The sequence below is a fragment of the Lithobates pipiens genome, unplaced genomic scaffold, assembly GCF_037356315.1.
Source record: "Lithobates pipiens isolate NorthernLeopardFrog02 unplaced genomic scaffold, aLitPip1_a1.2 Scaffold_10, whole genome shotgun sequence".
Classification (NCBI taxonomy): domain Eukaryota; kingdom Metazoa; phylum Chordata; class Amphibia; order Anura; family Ranidae; genus Lithobates; species Lithobates pipiens.
In genome coordinates this window covers 98,618,117-98,641,142 of record NW_027507686.1, presented here as the reverse complement: position 1 = coordinate 98,641,142, position 23,026 = coordinate 98,618,117, and the positions used below count along the sequence as shown (strand labels likewise).

At 46.1% G+C, this 23,026-nt stretch overlaps 1 protein-coding gene across 2 annotated transcripts in view; it reads right to left on the bottom strand.

Annotated features, from left to right (window-relative positions):
* SIPA1 (signal-induced proliferation-associated 1) overlaps positions 1 to 23,026 on the bottom strand; it is a 494,221-nt gene that overhangs the window by 19,849 nt on the left and 451,346 nt on the right. For both annotated transcript variants that reach the window (XM_077456982.1, XM_077456990.1), the window contains one exon: positions 21,437 to 21,503. In XM_077456982.1, coding sequence (XP_077313108.1) covers positions 21,437 to 21,503 — 67 coding nt within the window. The remainder of the gene's footprint in view (positions 1 to 21,436; positions 21,504 to 23,026) is intronic.

The following is a 23,026-nucleotide window of genomic DNA, read 5'->3' as shown; positions in this document are numbered from 1 at the left end:
TTAGAACCCGCCACGGCAATTTATGCCGGGACGACCCCCAAACGAACGTATTGAGGATAGATTCCAGGGCTTTAAATGTGCGAAAGGGAAGACGTATGGGTGCCTGCCAAAAAACATATAGAAGCTTGGGGAGGAGAATCATCTTAACCAAATTTATTCGGCCCATCACCCCAAGGGGGAGACGGGACCAGACCTGTGTTTTAGATTTTAGGGTGTCAAATAGGGGCTCAACATTAAGAGTAGGGTAATCTGAGAGGGACCTGGAGACATGCACTCCAAGGTACTTAAAGGTACTCGCCCGAGCAAGTGGGAGAGCCGCCTGCTCGGCGGTGGGGGGCCCCAAGTCCAATGGTAGTATTTGGGACTTGGTCCAATTGATCCGGAGCCCAGAGAAGGCTCAGAAGGCCGTGATGGTTCGCAGGGCCGCCTGCAATGAGGGGCCAGCATCCGCTAAATAAAGAAGCATGTCGTCCGCGTAGAGACTGACCACCTCATGCAGGCCGCCGCAGCAAAGACCCCTGATATCCGGATGGGTTCTGAGGGCCGTGGCCAGGGGCTCCACCGCCAGAGCATAAAGCAGCGGGGAGATGGGGCATCCCTGACGCGTCCCCCGGGAAAGTGGGAAAGGGGGGGAGATCCTACCATTAACCTGGATACGCGCCACGGGGGCGTAGTAAAGTAGCTGGAGCCATTTGATGAAGTTGGGGCCTATTCCAAACCTGCGCATACATTCCCAGAGGTAACGCCACTCGACTGTGTCAAATGCCTTAGCGGCGTCCAGGCTGACAACCACCCTGGAGCCGACGTCGGAGTGTTGGGCCTGGAGATTCATGTAAAGCCTCCGAAGGTTAAAAGCCGTGTTCCGTTGTGGCATGAACCCGGTCTGATCGGGGTGCACCAGGGAGTGAATTACGGTGTTAAGGCGTAGGGCGAGGATTTTGGCCAAGATTTTCACATCTAATTGAAGCAGGGATATGGGCCTATAGGATTCGGGGAGCATCGGGTCCTTGCCCGGCTTAGGAATGAGAACTATCCGGGCCTCACCCATAGATTTGGGGAGGGTGCCAGAGTCAAATATATGTGTGTATAATTTGGTAAGTTGGGGGATCAGGGTCTCACTAAATTGGGCATAAAACTCCAGTGGAAGACCGTCGGATCCCGGAGCTTTAGAGGTGGGGAGTAGCGACAGGGCCTTCGCTACACAGTCGGAGGTGATGGGTGCCTCAAGTTGGGCCCTTTGCAGAGGTGTGAGGGAGGGGAAGGGGATGGTGCTCAAGAACGCCACAAGCTCGTCCTGGGAGTACTGTGCGGCGGAGGAGTACAGGCCCGAGTAAAAGGACCCGAACTCCTCCGCCACCAGATCAGGGTCAGTGATGACATCTCCACCAGCAGTTTTGAGAGACACCACCACCGGGGGCCGCTGATCCAGATGGGCCGTGTACGCCAGTAACTTGCCCGCGCGCTCCCCAAATTCAAACAGGCGTTGTTTAGCGTAAAAGATGCCCCGTCTAGCCTTTTCGTGATGGAGTTGGTCCGTGACCCTGGCTTGCAATTTCAGCAGGGAGGCGTTAGCCTCCGACGGGGCAGCCTGAAAGGCCAGTTCAAGGGCACGCAGACGCTCCTCCGCCTGCCCAAGCAGGTGTTTAGAGGATGCCTTGTGTCTGGAGATGCGCTTGGAAAGAATCATGCGGGCATGCACCTTGAAGGCCTCCCAGACAGAGCCGTACGTGGCAGAGCCTGCGTTGGTGAGGAAAAAATATTCCCACTCACGCTGGATAGAATCCAGGTCTGGTAGAACAGTGAGCCAGAAGGGATTAAGTTTCCAGCCGCGAGGCCCAGGGGGGCACGGCAGACGCAACCGAACCCAGTAGGGGGAGTGATCAGAGAGCACCCTGGCCTCGAACCCCGCGTCTAGAAGGTAGGGAAGGAGAGGGGGCGAGATAAGTATTAAGTCTATGCGGGACATGGCGGACCGGGAAGGAGTGAAGCAAGAATAGTGTGCCAAGGAGGGGTGTCTATGTCTCCATGTATCCGTAAGGGCAAATTCCGCTAGAAACCTCCCGAACCTAGTAATACCCAGGGGCTGGGGCGTGGAGGACAGAGGGCTCAACCTATCTAGAGGGGGATTGATGACCATATTAAAATCCCCTGCCCAAACAGCCGGCACCGAGGGGTAGCGGGCCATAAATGCGATGCCCTGCTGTAACACAGGGAAGGCAAATGGTGGGGGGATGTAAAAGGCAAGGAGCAAAAGCTCCAGACCCCCAATAGTGGCATGGAGAAATAAGAAACGACCCTGAGGGTCCGATTGCAGGTCATGTAACTGAAACTGAGCCGTTTTGGCGATCAGGATCGCCACACCCCGAGAATGCGAGGTGTGGGGGGCCTGATAGAGCCAACCCACCCACGGCCTCTTGAGGCACAACTGTTTTTGTCCAACCAAGTGAGTTTCAACTAGGATGGAGACCTCGGCCCGTTGAGACTTGACATGGGAAAGGACAGCAGCCCGCTTAGCTTTATCTCCCAGACCCCTAACGTTCCAGGTCAAGATCTTAAGGGACGCCATAGTCCAAGTGAAAGGGGCATGTATTGACGGTTCCCTCCAGTCCCCCCAGTGTAGGCACACATAGTATCAAATCTCTCCCCACATATCTAACAAGCGCCCACTCCTCCCCGGCGGCCCGGGCCACCGGAACCCCGCTGGGGACCCCTCGAACAGACAGGGTCTGAGCCCAACAGGTGCGACCAGCACCAGGGTGGCATAGAGCAGGGGGGGCCCGGCGACCACAGGCAACCGGGGCAGCGAGCACAGGCACCAATAAAAAGAAGAAAGCACAATTGTCAGTATAGCATGAGTCCACTTGCAGCAAAAAAGAGAAAATAAGGAAAAGCACATAACAAAAATCAACAAAAACACTGCACTGACACTAGTCCGGCTAGGCAGGTTCAACTCTCCAGCCACCTCCGAAGGCGGAGGGGTAGAGGCCGGCCAGGGAAACTTCGGCTTACAGGCAGCTGCAGGTATCTGCAAGTCCATCGGCATGGCAGAGTAAGCCTCGGCTGGGGAACGAACAAACTGTAAAGCATACATCAGTCTCTGGAAAAGTCAAACCAGTCTCGAGCAGAACGGGCGAGCGAGGGCCGCCCAAGGCACTACAAAATGTTTGCGGGGATATGGCACAGGAGCTGGGCACAGTGCCAGGGTCGAGGGGCAGGAGAAAGTCAGTGGGAGAACCAAGGGGAGAAAAAAAAGGGGGATTTCGCCCCGTGGAGGCGGTAAAAAACTCACGTGTCCAGGTATTACGCTCTCTGTCCGCGGGGTAACCAGGATACAGCCGCACCGGGTGTCAGGTCTCAATGATCAGGACGGGCAGCCTCACCGCGACGTTCCAACCAGGCGAAGACGGCCTGCGGGTCCTCGAAGTGCGCCCTGCCGTCTCTGGTCACTCGGAGGCGAGCTGGGAAGAGCATCGCGTAGGGCAGGTGGAGCACACGCAGCTGGCGCTTTGCCTCGGTGAACTTGGCCCTCCTCTTCTGCACCTCCGCAGAGAAATCCGGGTACACCGCGACCGTCACATTGTCGATGGGGATGTTATCCCGCTCCTGGGTGAGCCTCAGGATAGTGTCACGATCGCGGAAGTTAAGGAACTTGGCGATGAGGGTTCTCGGTGGGGCCCCCGCCGGGGGCGGCTTTGCGGCAAGGCGGTGGGCGCGCTCCACCACGAAGGTCGAAGAGAACGCCTCGCGGCCATAGGTGGTGATCAGCAGATTCTCCAGATACGTGGGGGGGTCTGCACCCTCACTGCGCTCAGGTAGACCCACGAACCGGAGGTTGCACCTCCGGAGCCGGTTCTCCATATCATCCTGTTTGGAGAGGATGGAGTTCAGCTGGAACTGCATCTGTTCGGTGACAACCTGGAGTGAATGCAGGCCATCCTCCACGTGGCCCACCCAGCGCTCGGTCTCCGACACACGCTCCCGGAGCCTGTGGATGTCCTGCCGAATCAGGGAAATGTCCACCTTCACCTCTTCGATCCTGGAGGTGAGGGTCGATTGGCAAAGCGCTATGGCCTCAAGCACACGAGCAGTGTCGTTGGCAGGCTGTTCACCCCCCTCAGGAGACTGAGCGGCGCCATCTTCTCCAGCAGGGTCGTGGTCCTCCTGGCGGTATTTGTCCAGCCTGGAAGCAGCTCCGGAGCGTTTAGGGGGGGACATGAGGAGCAATGGGGTATCCCCAAGACCCGACAGCGTGCAAGGTGAATGAAGAGAGGCCCAAAGGATCGATGAAAGGATGTATCTCGAGCGGAGCTCCTACACCACGCGTCCTACTCCATGCAGCTCCAGACCACGCCCCCATGGACAATCACATTTAAAAATTTTGTATAGCGCTGCACTTTTGGACTTTATATTATTGTCTGATGAATCACCTAACTGTGCTGGCCGCTGTGTGTATTTTTTTTGGTTTAGTGAAGATATTTGTTAACTTTGGTTTAGATGTTATAAGTTGCACTGAGTAAATACAGCTGGATAAAACAAAAACTGTATCTGTTTTCATTTCAGGTTGCAATGCAACAAAATGTGATTATTTTAAAGGGAGGTGATTTTTTTATATACCCACTGTATATAGCACTGTCAACATTGGAGTGAGAGAAAAAATTCTAGGGCTATCAATTACTATAAAATGATGGGCTGTAAAGGCATTTGAAGGGTCTCCTATTGATAATTTCGGGTTCCGAATTATTTCACTTATGCAATTTTGAGGCCTGACACATTTGGTATCTATTTACACTACCTAATGTTGTAAAAAAAAGATGGGGATCAGACTGTGTTTGTGCACACTAAAAATAATTTTAGCATAATTTTACTGAAAATATAAATGTGATATACAGTTGTGTAAGTATTGTGTGACGTAAAAAATTTAAACTACAATTGTGTGGTCATGCGACGTTGTACCCAAACAAGATTTATTTCCTTTTTTCCCCACAAATAGAGCTTTTTGGTGGTATTTGATCACCTCTTTGGTTTTCATTTTTTGCGCTATAAACAAAAAAAGAGTGACAAGTTTGAAAAAAAACTTAAATATCCCCCCAAAAAATAAAATATAAACAAATTTCTTCATCGGTTTAGGCCGATATGTATTCTTCTACATATTTTTGGTAAAAAAGAATTTGCAAAAAGCGTATATTGATTGATTTTGCGCAAAGTTATAGCATCTACAAAATAGGGGATAGATTTATGTAATTTTTATTATTGTTATTTCTTTACTAGTAATGGCGGCGATCTGCGATTTATATCAGTACTGTGACATTGTGGCAGACAGATCGGACACTTTTGATATTTTTTTGGGACCATTGACATTTATACAGCGATCAAAGCTAAAAATAGCCACTGATTACTGTATAAATGTCACTGGCAGGGGGGGGGGGGGGGTTAACACTAGGGGGCGATCAAAGGGTTAAATGTTTTCCCTCACTGTGTGTTCTAACTGTGGGGGGATGGGAGTGACTAAAGGAGGCGACAGATCATTGTTCCTACTTAGAAGGAACACACAATCTGTCTCCTCTCCCATGACAGAACCGGGATTTGTGTGTTTACACACCCACCCCCCCCCGTTCTCGTTCTGTCATGAGCGATCACAGGAACACAAGGTTTAGGATGCTCCAGCAGTGTGCACGCCTGCAATAGTGTCCTAATGAGCCAACGTACACCTATGGCAATTTGTCAGCTGTGCCAACCTGCCACAGTATAACTTCGGCGGCTGGTCGACTAGCGGTTAAAGTGTTACTAAACCCAGGACACTACATTCACAAGATCTGGTCTCCCACAGTACACAGAATATGGAAATGAAATTATTTTAGTAAATATAACCTGCTACATACCTTTTCTCATCAACAGTATATAGCAGTCTTGTAACTTGTATCAGTTCCTGGTGAAGCTTGTAGGAGGAGTTTGCATACTGCACTGAATTGTCCTATGAGGCCACAGGGCTCCTGATCCTCTGTCTGGACAAGCCAATTGGCCCTGTGCTAATCACATCCACTCTCCCAAGAAAAAAACCTCTCTATACACACCAAATTGAGCATGTGCAGCCTGACTCCGGTCAAAGACAAAGCTTCTGTCTTACCAGGACTTGTCCAGGGGGACCGTGCAGGAAAGGGAGGATCTGTGCATACAAGATCAAGCAGCCTTTTTACACAATGCAGAGGATTAACCTCTTAAATTCCACAGTGAGTATAACAAGCATGCTTTGCTGCCTATACAGACTGATTTTACTGTTGTGAGTTTAGTAACACTTTAACTGTACAAAAAATGAAAAAAATGTCTCTAGAGTGGTTAATGAGACATCAGGGGCCTATGCTCTCCATTGCAGGTAATCAAATCATACCTTGATAAAATCATGTGTGTTGTGACGCAACTTCTTGGAAGGAGCTGTGTGACGTCACTTCCGGCTAAGGCCGTGACCAGAAATCCTGTTGTGTTTTTTGCCTTACATGCTGTTTTTTGTCTGGCCTGTGCCGCCGTTTTTTTTATGTAAACCATTTTTTTTTAAATAAATGTGAAAATATATTTTTTAACAAAACTACACCATGGATGGCCTTCCTTTTTTCTTTTGTCTGTGATATTGTGGTATTTTGAGACATTCCCATTAGGACAAGAGGTGCTGGAGATCAGGAACCAGCACAGTGACCCTCTGGACGTTTGAGAATGATGCTGAGCCACTGCCTGAAAAGCTTTTGATGCACTACTAGACTCATCTGGGGTCTTTTTGTGACGTAAGGGGCTGGCACCACTGGGGGAGGATTGTATCAAGCTATATGTGGTTTCTCTACATTTTTAAAGTGGACTGCTGAATTTGCCTTTTGATGGACTCCCATACCTATTCCCCCCCCCCCCCCCCCAACTTTCATTTGACTTCATAGGAAAAGAGTGATATTATTGCAGGACTATTTGGAGACAGAACTCTGTTTTCTTTCTATTTGAACTATATGATTCCCTTTGTTGGACTTCCACACCAGCTCTTTTCCCCATCACTCCCATTTGTCTTTATAGAAAAAGAGTGATATTGTTGCAAGATTATTTGGAGTCAGTACTCTGCTTTCTATTTATTTTTTCTATTTGATCTTTATGATCCTCGTTTCTGGATGGTATGCCAATTTTTGCACAAGGCACTTTATATTGATTTAGATCACGTGTTGTGGGATTGTCATTAATATTTTTTGAACTTACTTATCACTATTTATGGATACATATATCCCTTGTCGACAATTGGTCAGATATTTATTCACCTGTTTACTAGATTGGTTTAACTAGCGCTACTTCACTTTTTATACACATACTTGATTAGCTGCTTTCCCAACCACGGAAGCTGGAAAATTATAGCTCTGAACCCAGAAGTGACAAATGCTCATCTCTTCCCGGTTCATTTACTGGAGGGATGATCAGCGATCAAATGTTTGCTGATTTCCTTCCGCTCTACACACTAACATCTGTCATGGCTGTGTCTAGTCTACAGATTGAACTCAGGAGCCTAGACTACATGATGGAGAGGTATGTCGTTGTATGTGTGTTGGGGCGAGTGAAGCAGCACCATCTGGGGGTTTTGGAAGTGATTGGGCTGCTTCCATCAGAAAGCCAACACTCAGCTTGACAAGCTTACCTTTGTCAAGAGAACCCAAACCTGCCAGCTTTTAATAAAAACACTTCAATATAGTGTATATATTTCACTGTAAAAACTCCCCAAACATTGTAGTGAATGTTTGAGAGTTTTTAAATACTTGTGCTAGGCCCCATTGTCAGCAGGAAACACAACACCCACACCTTAAAATCAAGAAATAAACTGTCAGGGATGTGCTGGCCATAATGTAGTTGAAGCTATGAGGGAAAAGCGAATGCGCATGGGCGATCCTCCAAGTGCCTGTCTTAGCAGGCACAGGGGCACAAATATGCAATTCAAACAAATATTTGTACGCAGAGGTAAATGCCTATGTGCATGCACGCGCATGCTATCCATTAACACTGGTCTATATAAATGCAGCAGCTGCACTAGTCTTTTACTGTCTGATGAGAAGCTTTACCCATGTTCCTGTGCTCTGTGTTTGATTCCTGTGTTTAACCCAGCTTATCCTGACCACTCTTGCTCTCCCTTGTCCTGACCTCAGCTTGTCTTAAGACTTTGTTTATCTCTACATACCTGCCTGATATTTTGTTGCCAACCTCTGCCTGCACCTTGACAATTTTCTGCCTGCCATTTTATCTTTATGCCTGATCATCTGTGGCTTGTCTGACCCTGTATCCAGTCATGCATCTATGCTGCTCTGTATTGTGCCTGGTGAGGCTGGTTCCTTCATGCGCTGTGTATGTACTATCAGTCTGATCGATTCTGCTACCAGCTACTGCCTATACAGCTGTGGGTCTGCTGTTCTTGCTGCCATCCACTGTTTCAGCTTCCTAGCCCAACTCTGGTGACACACCTGCCATGCATTCCTGTGACCAACAGAAAATCTTAGGCCGCGTACACACGCGGGGACTGTTCGCCCAACTTTGTCCGTCAAACAGTTTCAGCAAACAGTCCGCTCAAAATTAGCATGGACGGACATGGCCACACACGACGAACGAACAGTTTGCTGAAACCGTGCGCGATGACGTGAACGGCACGTACGACGGGACGAAAAATACGACGTCCTATACACTGCATTATAACTTTCGGCGTGTAAATCCTTTCTGAGCATGCGCGGAACTTAGTTTGACGAACAAGCCTACACACGAGGGGACTGTTCGCTGAAACAAAGTTTCAGCGGACAGTTTTTCGGAAATTCCGAAAAACCTTGTTCAGTGGACTGTTCGCTGAAACTGTCCGCTGAAAGCCCACACACGAGCGGACTGTCCGCGGAAACACTGTTCAGCGGACAAAGTTGGGCGAACAGTCCCCGCGTGTGTACGCGGCCTTACAGGCACTTTTACCTCACCGCGCTCTCATGGCCTCTGTTGCAACATCAGTGGTCCCTGAGCCGGGGCTATACGGCTCTGCCATAAGGTGTGTGACATAAACACTGACACTTCCCAGCTGACATATACTTAAAGAAGAATTGCAGTCTTCTCACATAATTTGTAATAAAAACATCTTTGCCATTCTGAAGCTTCCCTCCAACCACTTTGCATATTATTTTATATATACTGTGATTCTGTACTTGCCAAATATGCTGCAGAAATCTCCCTCCACTAAGTCTGGCTGAAACCATTTTTAACTGTGGGCAGCTGGAGCTGCTGTCTGTTCACTTCCTGGTTTTACACAGACACACAGAGGCACATTTCCAGCTCTGCGGCCCTGCAGCTCTCATTGGCCCTATTATGAATCATCCCCCTCCCTTCCTGGCAAACTCTCACGAGAGTGAGAGAAAGAGAGCTGTGCATGATGTCATAAGCCTAGGCTTTTTACTCGACAAGAAACAGGAAGTAGGCTGTATAAGGAATTTACTGGCAGAAAAAAAAGTTTTACTATCCAAAGTTAAAACAACAAGGGCAGAAGAGTTAATAAATGGAAAGTTAAAAAAATTACTGAAGTTACGCTTTAAATGTAAAAGCTGTAGTTTTGGGAAAATGTATCAAAAATTGTACATGATAAAAAATGTGATGCACGATTGCACATTGCAAAATCACACAATATTACTATTTATATCTACATACAGAGGTTGCATAGGCATATCCAACGTATTTCGGAGTTTCTTGGTGCTATTCTCAGGGATATTTCTGCAGTATAGTTTGGATATAGTCTAAAGCCTCATACTCATGGTCCAGAAATATTTGGACAGAATAAAAGTGGATAATGCACCTGGACCTGATGGCATCCATCCACGGATCCTAAAAGAATTGAACTCTGTAAATTCAAAGCCATTGTATCTAATTTTTAGGGACTCATTAATGACAGGAATAGTACCACTGGATTGGCACAGGGCCAATGTGATGCCTATATTTAAAAAGAGAACAAAGTCTTAACCAAGTAACTATAGGCCTGTTAGTTTAACTTCTATATTTGGGAAGATACTGGAGAGACCACATAGACAAATTCTTGCAGGAAAAAAATATTTTAAGCAACAGACAGCATGGATTCATGAAAGACAGAAGTTGTCAGACAAACCTGATTTCTTTTTATGAGGAGGCAAGTAAAACCTTGGACAGAGGGGTGGTCGGTGGACGTGGTATACTTGGATTTTGCAAAAGCGTTCGATACAGTTCCGCACACATGGCTCATTTGTAAGGTAAAGTCTACAGGTTTGGAAATATCAGTTTGTAAATGGATAGAAAACTGGCTAAAAGACAGCATTCAGAGTGTAGTGATTAATGATTCTTACTCTGAATGGTCTTAGGTTATCAGTGGTGTACCCCAAGGTTCAGTGCTGGGACCCTTACTTTTTAATATCTTTATAAATGATATTGGGTCTGGGATCAAAAGTAACATTTCTGTCTTTGCTGATGACACCAAGCTAGGCAGTGGAATAATGTCCTTACAGGATGTCTCCAATTTACAAGCTGAACTCAATGCTCTGTCTAATTGGGCGACTATGTGGCAGATGAGGTTTAATGTTGAAAAATGTAAAGTTATGCACTTGGGGGCTAAGAATATGCATGCATCATACATTTTAGGGGGGAGTACAATTGGGGGGATCCAAAGTGGAGAAGGATCTGGGGTTTTTGGAAGATCATAAGCTCAATAGTAGCATGCAATGCCAAGCTGTGGTTTGCAAAGCGAGCAAAGTCCTTTCTTGTATTAAGAGAGGTATGGACTCCAGAGAGAGAGAGAGATATAATTTTGCCCCTGTTTAAATCATTAGTAAAACCTCATCTGGAATATGCAGATCGGTTTTGGGCACCAGTTCTCAAAAAGGACATTGGGGAACTGGAGAAAGTGCAGAGAAGGGCAACCAAACTGATAAGATTAGAGGAACTGAATTTATTCACTCTTGATAAGAGGAGATTAAGGGGGGATATGAGCAACATGTAAAAATATATAAGGGGTCCATATAGTGAACTTGGTGTTGAGTTATTCACTTTACAGTCAACAAAGAGGACAAGGGGGCCCTCTTTACGTCTAGAGGAAAAGAGATTCCATCTCCAAATACGGAAAGGTTTCTTCACAGTAAGAGCTGTTAAAATGTGGAATAGACTCCCTGCAGAGGTGGTTCTGGCCAGCTCAGTAGATTGCTTTAAGAAAGGCCTGGTTTATTTCCTAAGTGTACATAATATAAATGAGTACTAACATTTATATGTAAAGTTGATCCGGGGAAAATCCAATTGCCTCTCGGGGGATCAGGAAGGAATTTTTCCCCTGCTTTAGCAAATTGGATCATGCTCTTCTGTTTTTTTTTTGCCTTCCTCTGGATCAACTGTGGGTATAGAATTGGGTATATGGGATTGTATGATATTATTATAATTTTTTTTTGTGGTTGGACTAGATGGACTTGTGTCTTTTTTCAACCTGACTAACTATGTAACACGATCCGACTTTTTCGACCATTGGCCGCAAACTTGTTAAGCATACACATGATCTGACTTTTTCAGCCAACTTCCACCAAATCACATGTTTTTTCTGCTCTTTACCGCCACCTTTGGTCAACTTCTGTATTGTTGTCTGATCTTTTGCATTGGTTCTGAGCATGCGTGCTTGTAAAGTCCGATGGTTTTCTGTACACACGATCGGACTTTGCTCCATCGGACTTATGTTGTCGAAAAGTTTGTCTGTTCACACAGCCAATATTTGTCCAATGAAAACTGAAAAAGTTTGTCCGATGGAGTGTATACATGGTTGGATGTTGACTTAAAATAACGAATTTGCATGTTTGTTGTCAAAAAGTCAGATCATGTGTATGCGCCTTAAGAATGAAAGTCATATCTCATTAAAACACATATATATACATACAGTAGGCATCATACATAGCAACAAGTAGGTCCAAAGGCAATAGCTACAGAATGTTCTGTAATATACTTATGCAACCTCTGCATGAGGGGGGGACTCTTTTTCTTTAGTTGTATAGAGATTTGACCGCATATAAAAGATATAAACGTCTAATTTATGGTAAAACTATTGTAGTTCTGTCAGGGTTAGGATTAGTCCTCCCTTCTCAGAGCTCAGGTTGCTAAGCTGTCGGTTAATTACCAGTACTCATCCTTCCACAGTGACTCACCTGGTGATCATATCCTGCTCATTAACAAGCCCTGCTGGCTATTAAAGCTGCCTGGATTAGATCTCCCCTGCCTTCGCATTGGTCAACATATCTAGAGACTCTCTGTTGGGTTCCTGCTGAAGACTTGCCTGGCTAACGTCCCTTCTGGTTCCTGATCCTGTCTGCTGCTCTGACTATGCTGATCTCTGGCTCCTTGATTTCCTGGCTTGTTCTAACTACCCAATGTTTTGACTACATTTACTATTTGTACAATTTTTACCACTATATTAAATGGTGTAATGTTTTCTTACTGCATTTTCTGCCTCTGTCTCTGTCTGATTCATGGTTCTTGACAGTAGGCGAAGGCCATGAATTCAGAAGATGCAGGCAATCCACTTGCTGCTAATATTTTTTCCAGGTTGGATGAGCAGAATCACCGCATGGGTCAGTTTGTCATAGCATTATGGACGCTTCTTATTCTCTCTGCTCCCCTGGACCCTCCCACTGTGGCTGCTCCAGAATAAACGGTGTCACAGGCTGTCCCTGCTGCTGCTCCAGTCTCTGTGCAGGCACCCGCATCGAGTACTACCTCTATAAGAGGTATGTCTGGTTCCGCTCCACTTCCCCAGCGATTCGGGGGCAGTCCAGTTCAATGCAGAGGGTTTCTTAACCAGATTGAGATATACTTTGAGATGCTGCTCCAGGCATTTCCCAGGTACAGAAGCAAAGTAGACTTTGTGATATGTTGCGAGCATTGACAGCACTAATTATGGACATACTACTAGCAAAGCAAGTTAATGCCACATAAGGTGCGAAAAGAAAAAGACAAAGGAAATAAGTGAATTAAATGCTGTAAAACTACATAAATAGATAAGCAATTCAATCCACTTCAGTGTCCAGTAATGCACTATAGATCAGTGTCCATATCAGAAAGTGATGTTATACACCCATCCACCGAAAGACAGCTCCTTATGGTAGGTAATCACAAGGTGAGGTGACCAGTGTGGAGTATCAGTATACAGCAGCCAGTACATTCATGGGTAGGGATGAGCCGAACACCCCCCGGTTCAGTTCGCACCAGAACTTTCGAACGGACCCCAAATTCGTACGAACTTTAGAACCCCATTACAGTCTATGGGACTCGAACGTTCGAAATTAAAAGTGCTAATTTTAACGGCTAATATGCAAGATGCTGTCCTAAAAAGGGTTTGGGGACCTGGCTCCTGCCCCAGGAGACATGGGTCAATGCCTAAAATGTTTTTTAAAAATGGCAGTTTTGGCGGGAGCACTGATTTTAATGATGATTAAACTGAAAAAAAAGTAAATATTCCTTTAAATATCATGCCTGGGGGGTGTCTGTAGTATGCCTGTGAAGTGCCACGTGTTTCCCGTGTTTAGAACAGTCCCTGCACAAAATGAAATTTAACGGAAATAACATAATTTAAAACTGCTTGCGGTTTTAATGTTATATCTGGTTCCTGCAATATGGTTGAAAATCATTGAGAAAAATGGCATGGGTAGCCCTCCCTGCCCATTATCAGCCCCTTTGGGTCTTGTACGCATATTAAGGGGAACCCCGTACCCATATTAAAAAAAGGAAATGCGTGTGGCCCCCAGGCCCTATATACTCAGAACAGCAGTATACAGGCGGTGCAAACAAGACAGGGACTGTGTAGGTTTGTTGTGTTAAGTTGAATCTGTTTGTAATTTTCAACTGGTACATTTTTAAAGTGTAGCTCCAGTCAAAAAAACTATTTTTAAGCTTTTTGGAAAACATAGGGAAAGGTTATCACCCCTGTATAATTTGTTTTGTCGTCCATCTTTTTTCATCTCACTTGCTGTTGTCTCCTTCCGTTTGCAAGTAGGAGATGTTTGTAAGTTGGATGTTTGAAAGTAGGGGCCTGCCCTATATGCTCTGCAGAAATGGCGGAACAAGGTGTTGGTTTTGCCACAACATTGTAAGCCCTCAAAGTGACTCTTGGTGGGCGCTGGAGCGCCCTGCTGTGAACGATTATATCAAGAATTGTAATTACATGCCATTGTTGAACAGTGGTAGAAAAATTGACCTTTGGTGGTTGTGGTGCTGGTGCCACAACACTATAAGTCCTCACAGTTACTCTGGGTGGGCACAGGAATGGGCCCTCCTGTGAAATTTTATATCAAGAATTGTAATTACATGTCCTTGTTAAACAGGGGCCGAAAAATTGGGCCTTAGGCACTGGTGCTGGTGCCACGACATTGCAACCTCTCCCATATACTCTAGTTTTAGTGCAGGAATTAGCCCTGCTGCAAAGCATTGCATCAAAAATTGTAATTAAATGCCCCTGTTAAACAGGGGCAGAAAAATTGGGCTGATGGCATCACCCAGAACCAGAAATGTTCTTCCAACATATCAGCGGAGGAGGAAGAGGATAGACAATCAACATAACAGGACAGTCACTCAGCATCAGCATAGGCAGTTTCAAAAAAAATTATTCGGTTACATCAGCTTCAGGTGCTTGGTAGCTGTGGGTGATCCAAGACTGATTCATCTTGATGAAGGTCAGTCGATCAACTGATTCGGTGGACAGGCGCACCCTGTGATCGGTAACAAAGCCACCAGCAGCACTGAAGGTGCGTTCCGAAAGAACGCTGGATGCAGGACAGGCCAGTAGCTCAATTGCATACTGTGCAAGCTCTGGCCAGTGATCCATCCTCAAGACCCAGTAAGCCAGAGAATTTTCGGTGGGAAAGGTGTCCAAGTCTGACCTTGCCCCTAGGTATTCCTGCACCATGTAAATCAGACGCTGGCGATGGTTGCTGGAACCAATCATACCTTGGGGCTGCGGACTAAAAAATTGTCTGAAAGCATCGGTCAGACGGCCACCTTCTCCACCGCTCCTTCTGACCGATGCCTCAGCAACACGTTGTGCAGGACCAGGAGTTTGTAACCTCCCAGTCTCTGGGAACGCGTTGCACAGACCTTTCTGCAAGGCCTCCCAGAGATGTCTCATCCTCTGCTCCCTCTGCGATGGCAAGATAAGGTCGGCAACCTTACCCTTGTACCGTGGATCAAGGAGAGTGGCCAGCCAGTAATGGTCCCTCTCCTTGATCCGAAGAATACGAGGATCCTTCCGCAGGCTTTGCAGGATCAGGGAGGCCATGCAGCGTAGGTTAGCTGAGGCATTCGGTCCGGAGTCCTCTGGGTCACTAAGGACAATGTGATCTGCAGCTACCTCCTCCCAGCCACGTACAAGTCCACGGGTTTCTTGGGACTGAAAATCATCCCTACAAGACTGCTGCTGCTGCTGATACTGAGTGCCAGCCTCCACCTCCATGCTGACACAATCATCCTCCTCCTCCTCATCCTCTTCCTGTGTGATGGGTGGCACAGCAGGAACACTGTCTGGATAAAGGGGGCCTTGAGAGGCAAGGAAGTCCTCCTCTTCCTGCCTCTGTTCTGCCTCAAGTGCCCTGTCCATTATTCCACGCAGCGTATGCTCCAAGAGGTGGACAAGAGGTACAGTGTCACTGATGCATGCACTGTCACTGCTCACCATCCTTGTGGCCTCCTCAAACGGTGACAGGACAGTGCATGCATCCCTGATCATGCCCCACTGGTGGTGAGAAAAAACTGAGCTCCCCTGACCCTGTCCTGGTGCCGTAGTCGCACAGGTACTCATTGATGGCCCTCTGCTGCGTGTGCAGCCGCTGCAGTATGGCCAACGTTGAGTTCCACCTGGTGGGCATGTCACATATAAGGCGGTTCTTGGGCAGGTTCAACTCCTTTTGGAGCTCAGCCAGCTGAGCACAGGCATTAAATGATCGGCGGAAATACGCACACAGACTTTCCTGGCCTGCTTCAGGACATCCTGTAAGCCCGGGTACCTGCCCAAGAAGCGCTGCACCACCAGGTTAAGGACGTGAGCTACACAGGGCACATGGGTCAGTTGTCCCTGTCGGAGGGCGGAGAGGAGGTTGGTGCCATTGTCGTAAACCACCATTCCTGGCTTAAGCTGGCGTAGCGTCAACCACCTCTCGGCCTGCCCCTGCAGAGCTGACAAAACATCCGCCCCAGTGTGGCTCCTGTCCCCCAAACAAACCAGCGCAAGCACGGCATGGCATCGTTTTGCCTGCGTACTTGCGTAGCCCCTGGAAGGCCTACGGAGCACCGCTGGTTCTGAGGACAGAGCACTGGAAGAGGCCATGGAGGAAGAAGAAGAGGAGGGGGTGGAGGAGAGAGGTGTGTCACAACCAATAGTAGCATTTTGGAGGCGTGGTGGCGGAACAACCTCCAACACTACTGCACCTTGTCCTGCATCCTTCCCAGCTGCCAGAAGAGTGACCCAATGGGCCGTGAAAGACAGGTAACGTCCCTGTCCATGCCTGCTGGACCATGAGTCAGCGGTAATATGCACCTTACCGCTGACCGCCCTGTCCAGCGAGGCAAGGACATTGCCTTTCACATGCCGGTAGAGAGCCGGAATCGCCTTCCGTGAGAAAAAGTGGCATTTGGGGACCTGCCACTGAGGAACCGCACATTGTACAAACTCATGGAAGGGGGCCAAATCTACCAACTGAAAAGGCAGCAGTTGAAGTGCTAGCATTCAACCACTGGGCATGTGGATGGCTGGGAGTGAACTTCTTTCGCCGGTCCAGCAGCTGGGGCAGGGACATTTGCCTGCTATAATCGGACGTAGGTGTACTGCTAGCAGAGTGCCCGGAAGCACTTGGCTGTGACACACCTAATTCTACACCTTCATTCCTCTCAGAGCAGGTTTCAGAGAGGACTGAAGGCCTAGTGGGGTTGGAGATCCCAGCTGATGAGGAGAAAGGAGAGGTCCGCTTTGTTCTTTGGTGTGGGTCTTTGAGGTGCGCTTGCCAACGAGTTGCATGGCAGGTCAACATATGTCTGGTCAAGCATGTGGTGCCCAAGCGGCTGATGTTTTGGCCACGCGAGATACGCTTGAGACATATGTTGCAAATAGCAGTGGTGCGATCTGATGCACTCGTCTCAAAAAAGGCCCACACCAAAGAACTTTTAGAATAACGCGCAGAGGCAGCGCCCTGCACAGGCGGAGCTCTGCGGTGTATACTGCGGTCAGGGCACGCAGACAACAACCACTACAGAAGAGCAAGAACGAAAAAATCGGCCGATAACGATCGGTGTATACTGTGTTGAAGGTACACAGAACACCCACTAACTGCTTCAGACGCCAACACACTACACAAGGCTGCCGCGCTGGCGGCCTTATATAGTGTGGGGCGTGTACTACACAGCCTGCGCTATGATTGGCCACAGGCATCCTGCCTGTGGCCAATCATGGCTCTCCTCGCTGCCGGCGCTGTGATTGGCCAAGCATGCGGGGTCACAGTGCATGCTTGGCCAATCATGAGCCAGCAATGCACAGCGCCATCACAGTGCATTGTGGGCCGTGAGCGCCACATGAATTTGGCGCGAACGGCCCATAACATTCGGAATTCGCCGAACAGGCGAACAGCCGATGTTCGAGTCGAACATATGTTTGACTCGAACACAAAGCTCATCCCTATTCATGGGATACACCTGAATGACCCTGACCATCTGCTGTTCACTACTTTAGGCTTAATTTCTAAGCCCTTAAAGCGGTTTTGTACCTAAAATTTTATCTTCTTCGTTCTGAAAATGAATAAACAAAACAAAATTTTATGAAACTAAACTAATTCCAAAACCAATCAACAAAACAAAATTAATAACATAACAAATCTATCCAAGATTAAACAAATGTTGTCTATGTGTGATTATCAGCTATAGATGGCCTTGTGGTTCGCCCAGCGGTCGATTCGCTGCAAATTTTGCTCGTTCGCGATTCGCCAAACCGGCGGACTTCTGGCGCTGTTCGCGGCGGCCATATTTGTTTACATTGGGAAGAACACAATGTCTCATCTGGCATTATGGGGTACAGGACAGCCAATTGAGACATTTCAGCACATGGACAATTGGACATACCCCCTACCTTATAATTAGACCTGATCTGGCGGCCATTTTACATTCTGTCTTTTGTCAGTGTAGGGAAAGGACGCTGTGTGGAGCAGGGACAGTCAGTCTATCACTAGCTATTACTATTAGGTCTACAAAAGTCCTTTTAAGCACTGGTATAGGTGTACAGTATATAGGGTTGTAATACACCTATACTATACTTTCTTTCAAGTATATTATGGTGCACTGCTGACTGCTGTGTTGCTGAGTGCTTCTGACCAATTCTGCAGCTGTCTTTTATCAGTGTAGGGAGGGACAGTTTGGTGTTTGGAGCAGGGACAGTCTGCAAATCACTAGCTATTAGGTCCACAAAGGTCCTTTTAAAGACTGGTATAGGTGTACAGTATATAGGGTTGTACACGTATAATATGCTTTCTTTCAAATATAGAAAGCATATTATACTGCACTGCATGCAGTGCTGCTGACCGATTCTGCAGCTGTCGTTTCTCAGTGTAGGGAGGGACAGTTTGGTTTTTGGAGCAATTCACTAGCTACTAGGTAGCTACTATTAGGTCCACAAAGGTTCTTTTAAGGACCGGTATAGGTGTACTTTTTGGTGTGCAGTATATAGGGGTGTAATACACGTATAAAATACTTGCACATATAGAAAGCATAGTATAGTGCATTTCCACTGTACTACAAAGAGTGACAAACGCAATTAGAAAAAAGTATTATAACTGGTGTGATAGACCAGTGGCCCCCCAAAACGACAGATTGAAGCGGGGTGTTATATACCTTCTTCCACATAGATTCTGTACTTCTCTAGAGACTTTTGTGACAGGATAATTTAAAAAATGACAGGCAGAGGAAGTGGGGGTGGTAAGGGTAGGGCAGGAGCAACAGGCTTGAGCCAAAGTGGCAAATTGCAGAAGGTGCGTGCGATTACGTCAAAGGACGCACCAGACTTGGTTGAGTGGCTCATTCAGCCCTACTCTTCTGCACCATCCTCATCCTCTCGATCTGCACCCTCTTCTTCACTCTCTGCTGTGTGCACCCCCAAAGACACTACCACCAACACCACCAACACCACCATATACCCTCCACTTGAGTCACAGGAATTATTTTTCAATCCATCACAAGACATTGCTGATGCGCAGCCACTCTTGGCATTGGATCAGGAAGAGGAGGTAGCAACAACCGCCACTCAGCAGTCTGATGACAGTACCCAGATCAGCCCAAGGAGGAGGTTGGTCCCCGGTGTTGCTGCCTACTGCGAGATCTCTAATTATAGCGGTGGGGAAGGTGATGTCGATGATGACGTGTCTAGTGATGTCACGTGGGTACCCACAAGAGAGGAAGAGGAGGGTAGTTCAGAGGGAGATATGGACCAGCAGATAGGGAGGAGAAGCAGGCTAACTTGTACAGAAGGGAAGTCGGCTGCTGCGTCCTGACTCATCAGTTGTCAGCCTGCTGTCAGGCCCTTTGGGCCAACATGGGGGGAAAGCTTTGGCTTTGGGCCACCCCAAAGCACCTTATCCCCATGTTGATGGGGACAAGGGCCTCTTTCCCACAACCCTGGGCGGTGGTTGTGGGGGTCTGCAGGCACGGGGCTTATCAGAATCTGGAAGTCCCCTTTAACAAGGGAGCACCCAGATCCCACCCACCCCATGTGAATGATTATGGAGTATGTAGTACCTTTACCCATTCACCAAAAAAAGTCGTGTAAAGACCAAAAAAGTAAGTAAAGACACAACACAAGTTTTTGACAATTCCTTTATTAAAAATCAAAAACAATGTCCCCTGATGTAGATTTACTATCAATCACGATGACCGTTGCACCCAAAAAAAAAAAAAAAAATCTGTTCTCGTCGAAGGCTCCCTGCCTGCCTGTTCCTACGTCTACGTGATATCATTGGGTGATCCCGCCCCTTAGTTATTTAAAAAAATGTAATTTTTTTATAAAGGAGTTGTTTTGTGTCTTTACTCACTTTTTACACTTTTTTGTGAATGGGCCATACTCATTCACATGGAGGGGCATGCCCCCTGCCCCAAAACACCCCCATGTTGAGGGCATGTGGCTGTGGCCTGGTATTGTGTTTTATTTTGGCATGGGGTTCCCCTTAAGACCCTGAGGCCCTGGTATGGATTGGGGGAACCCCTTGCTGTTTTTTTGGAATTTTCTATTGTCGGCATTCTTTTGCTTACATTTCAGCTGTCGATTGGGAAGCCTGCTGACAGTTGATGTGTCATGGGTTGCTAAGGAATGCAGCGGCCGGCTTCCCGGCCTGCTCCTTAACAACCAGATATTCTTCACACAGAATTTGAATTTATTATTTTTTGACTGATCCAAATTGGAATAGTTCTGAAAATTTGGAATTCATTAGAAAACAAATATACTAGACAAAATTAAACAACAAATATCAGTGAAATACTCATATGTCCTAAAATTGGCATAATGTTTAGGCCTATATTTTTCTCCATTTGTTACTCTACAGGATTTATTGGTGTTTATATATTGGCAGTAATTACAGCTGCCACATTTAAAGGTGCCAGAACATTTACAGGGATCTTTTCTACCTGTTGTTTTAAATTCGCTTTGGACTAAATTGTCTCTGATGGATCTTGCTTGCCTTGTGGTCTATTTTTGTAGGATACACAATTCCATTACAGATATTACCTCATGGTTTTAGTATCCATGTAAATGCAATACATCGTTTTTTTTTTCTTATTTATAGCTATTTATTTGTTCATATACATTGGCTCGTGTCTTGGTGACTCCAGTGGTTAAGGCATTTTGGATTGTATGGATGTCATATACAGTGGCACCCATTTCACAGCAGCATCCTTAGACATACCTGTTTTTTATGCTTAGTAACTGCCTACACCTATCGGATATTCCACAATGGGTTAGTCATTATTGGTATATAACAATATATGTTTCCTTAGCATTTACAACTTTGTATACAAAAAGATTTTTCAACCTGCCTGTCTGCATCCTAGAGACTTTGCCTCAAAACGCTTCGGGTGTCATCAGATGTCACATGGGCAATAGGTTCCATTATACTTGTCTAAACTCTAGAACCTCTCTGTTTGATATCAGTTACCATCAAATGTATTTTTTGCTGCATGCTCTTTTATCATATGTTTTAATCATTACTACATGGCTTCTTGGACATTTTGCTGCATAAAGTCCCAGTATTTAGAGGGTTGCTTTTATATTTGCTAGTAGCTGCCAGGAGGAACCACAGAGCACAGCACTAAAACCAACCTACATTTTTGTAGCAGTCTGGCTTGAGCAGTTTTTAGGGTATAACATCTTATATTACATTCAATTTCTCACCTTCCTGAGTTCTTCCTGAAGTTTTTTCAGTTTAATTTCCAGCTCTGTGACTTTGTCGTTGAGATTTCTATGAGAAAAAAAGAGAAAAAATTATTAATTACTACTACATAAAACACAGCAGAAAGTTTTTAATGCAAAACTCCAGGCAAACAGGTAAATACACAGTTAAAATACAGATATGTGGTCTGGTTTACCTACCAAAGCTTTTCAAATTTTGCTCAGCCAGTCTTGTATTCTGCCAGAAAAAAACACCAGGTCTATTTCTCTCTACTGCAGTTAAGCAACACTACCTGTCGCATTACCCAATCCAGCCTACTGACTACATACACGACATACATGTAAGTGAGCAGAAGCACACTTACAAAGTCATTTTTGTGCTTCCCTATCCAGAAGGTTCGGATAGAAGGCACTGTACAAAATGATTAGGGCTATGACTGTTTCAGAGTTCTGCCCCCCCCCCCCCCCCCCCTCCAATCTGCCTGCTGCTTTTCAGAGGATTATAGACGATATATATACATTTTCCAGAATTTGTACTAGATTTATTTAAATACATGTAATAATTCAATGTATGCATCATTGGACTAAATTGTGTTTTTATACGTGCTTGGAGTTCAGCTTTAAATTAAACCTGTTATGAAATGCTGTCACCTGTGTCTAAAATAATAGTTGCATTGCCGTTAAATTGATTGGCTTCAATGGTCACTAAGTCATTGGGGTTAAAGTGGAACTATGGGCAAAAAAGGAAAGATGATGTATATCATGCAGTCTGTCAATAGCATTAACATGGTTGTAAACCCTCTCATGTACCCAGTTAAGTGAATAGCCTCAGGTGATACACAGAGATTAAAAACAAATCCTCCTACATAACTTTTACTTGTTTAACTGCAGTCTTATCTTGTCTACAACCCTTCAAAAGAGCACAATTGTGATAAAATTCTTCCTCGTCTGTGAGGAATACAGAGGAGGGGATGGAGAGCTACAGTTATAGCTCTTATACACTGAGAACTGACTGTAGGAAAGAGATACCACCACCTTCCACATAGGTAGAGGAATTAAGGAACATGCAGAGCTGTATTCTGCAAAGACAAACTGTGTGCTTATTTCCCTCCCAGTAACAAATTTATCTCATGTGTCAGGAAAACTTCTCAGAAGTAACTCATGCTGAAAACAGAGAGACAAAGCACCAGAAAGAAACTACACTTAGAGCTTTGGAGAGAGACAGGTAAACCCTACATATATACAGTATGTGCTCAGTTCACATTTCATGACTGAGGTTTACAATCACTTTAACACAGCTGTCTTTGTTTTTCTGAGTCCTCTCTGTACATCGTTTTATTCCCTGTTGATTCTGACAGTTTGGTTGTTATTTTACGTCCTTTAACAGACATGTCCATCAAAAGTGGCAGTTAGAGGGTTGAGATTAAACATTAAACACTTAGCCCTTGTACACACGGTCGGACATTCTGACAACCAAATCCGTTGGATTTTGTCCGAAACTGTTGCATACATATGGTCGGACAAAGTTGTCGGAAAATTCCGATTGTACATAATGTGATGACATTATTTCGTTATGACAGGATTACGTTCAGG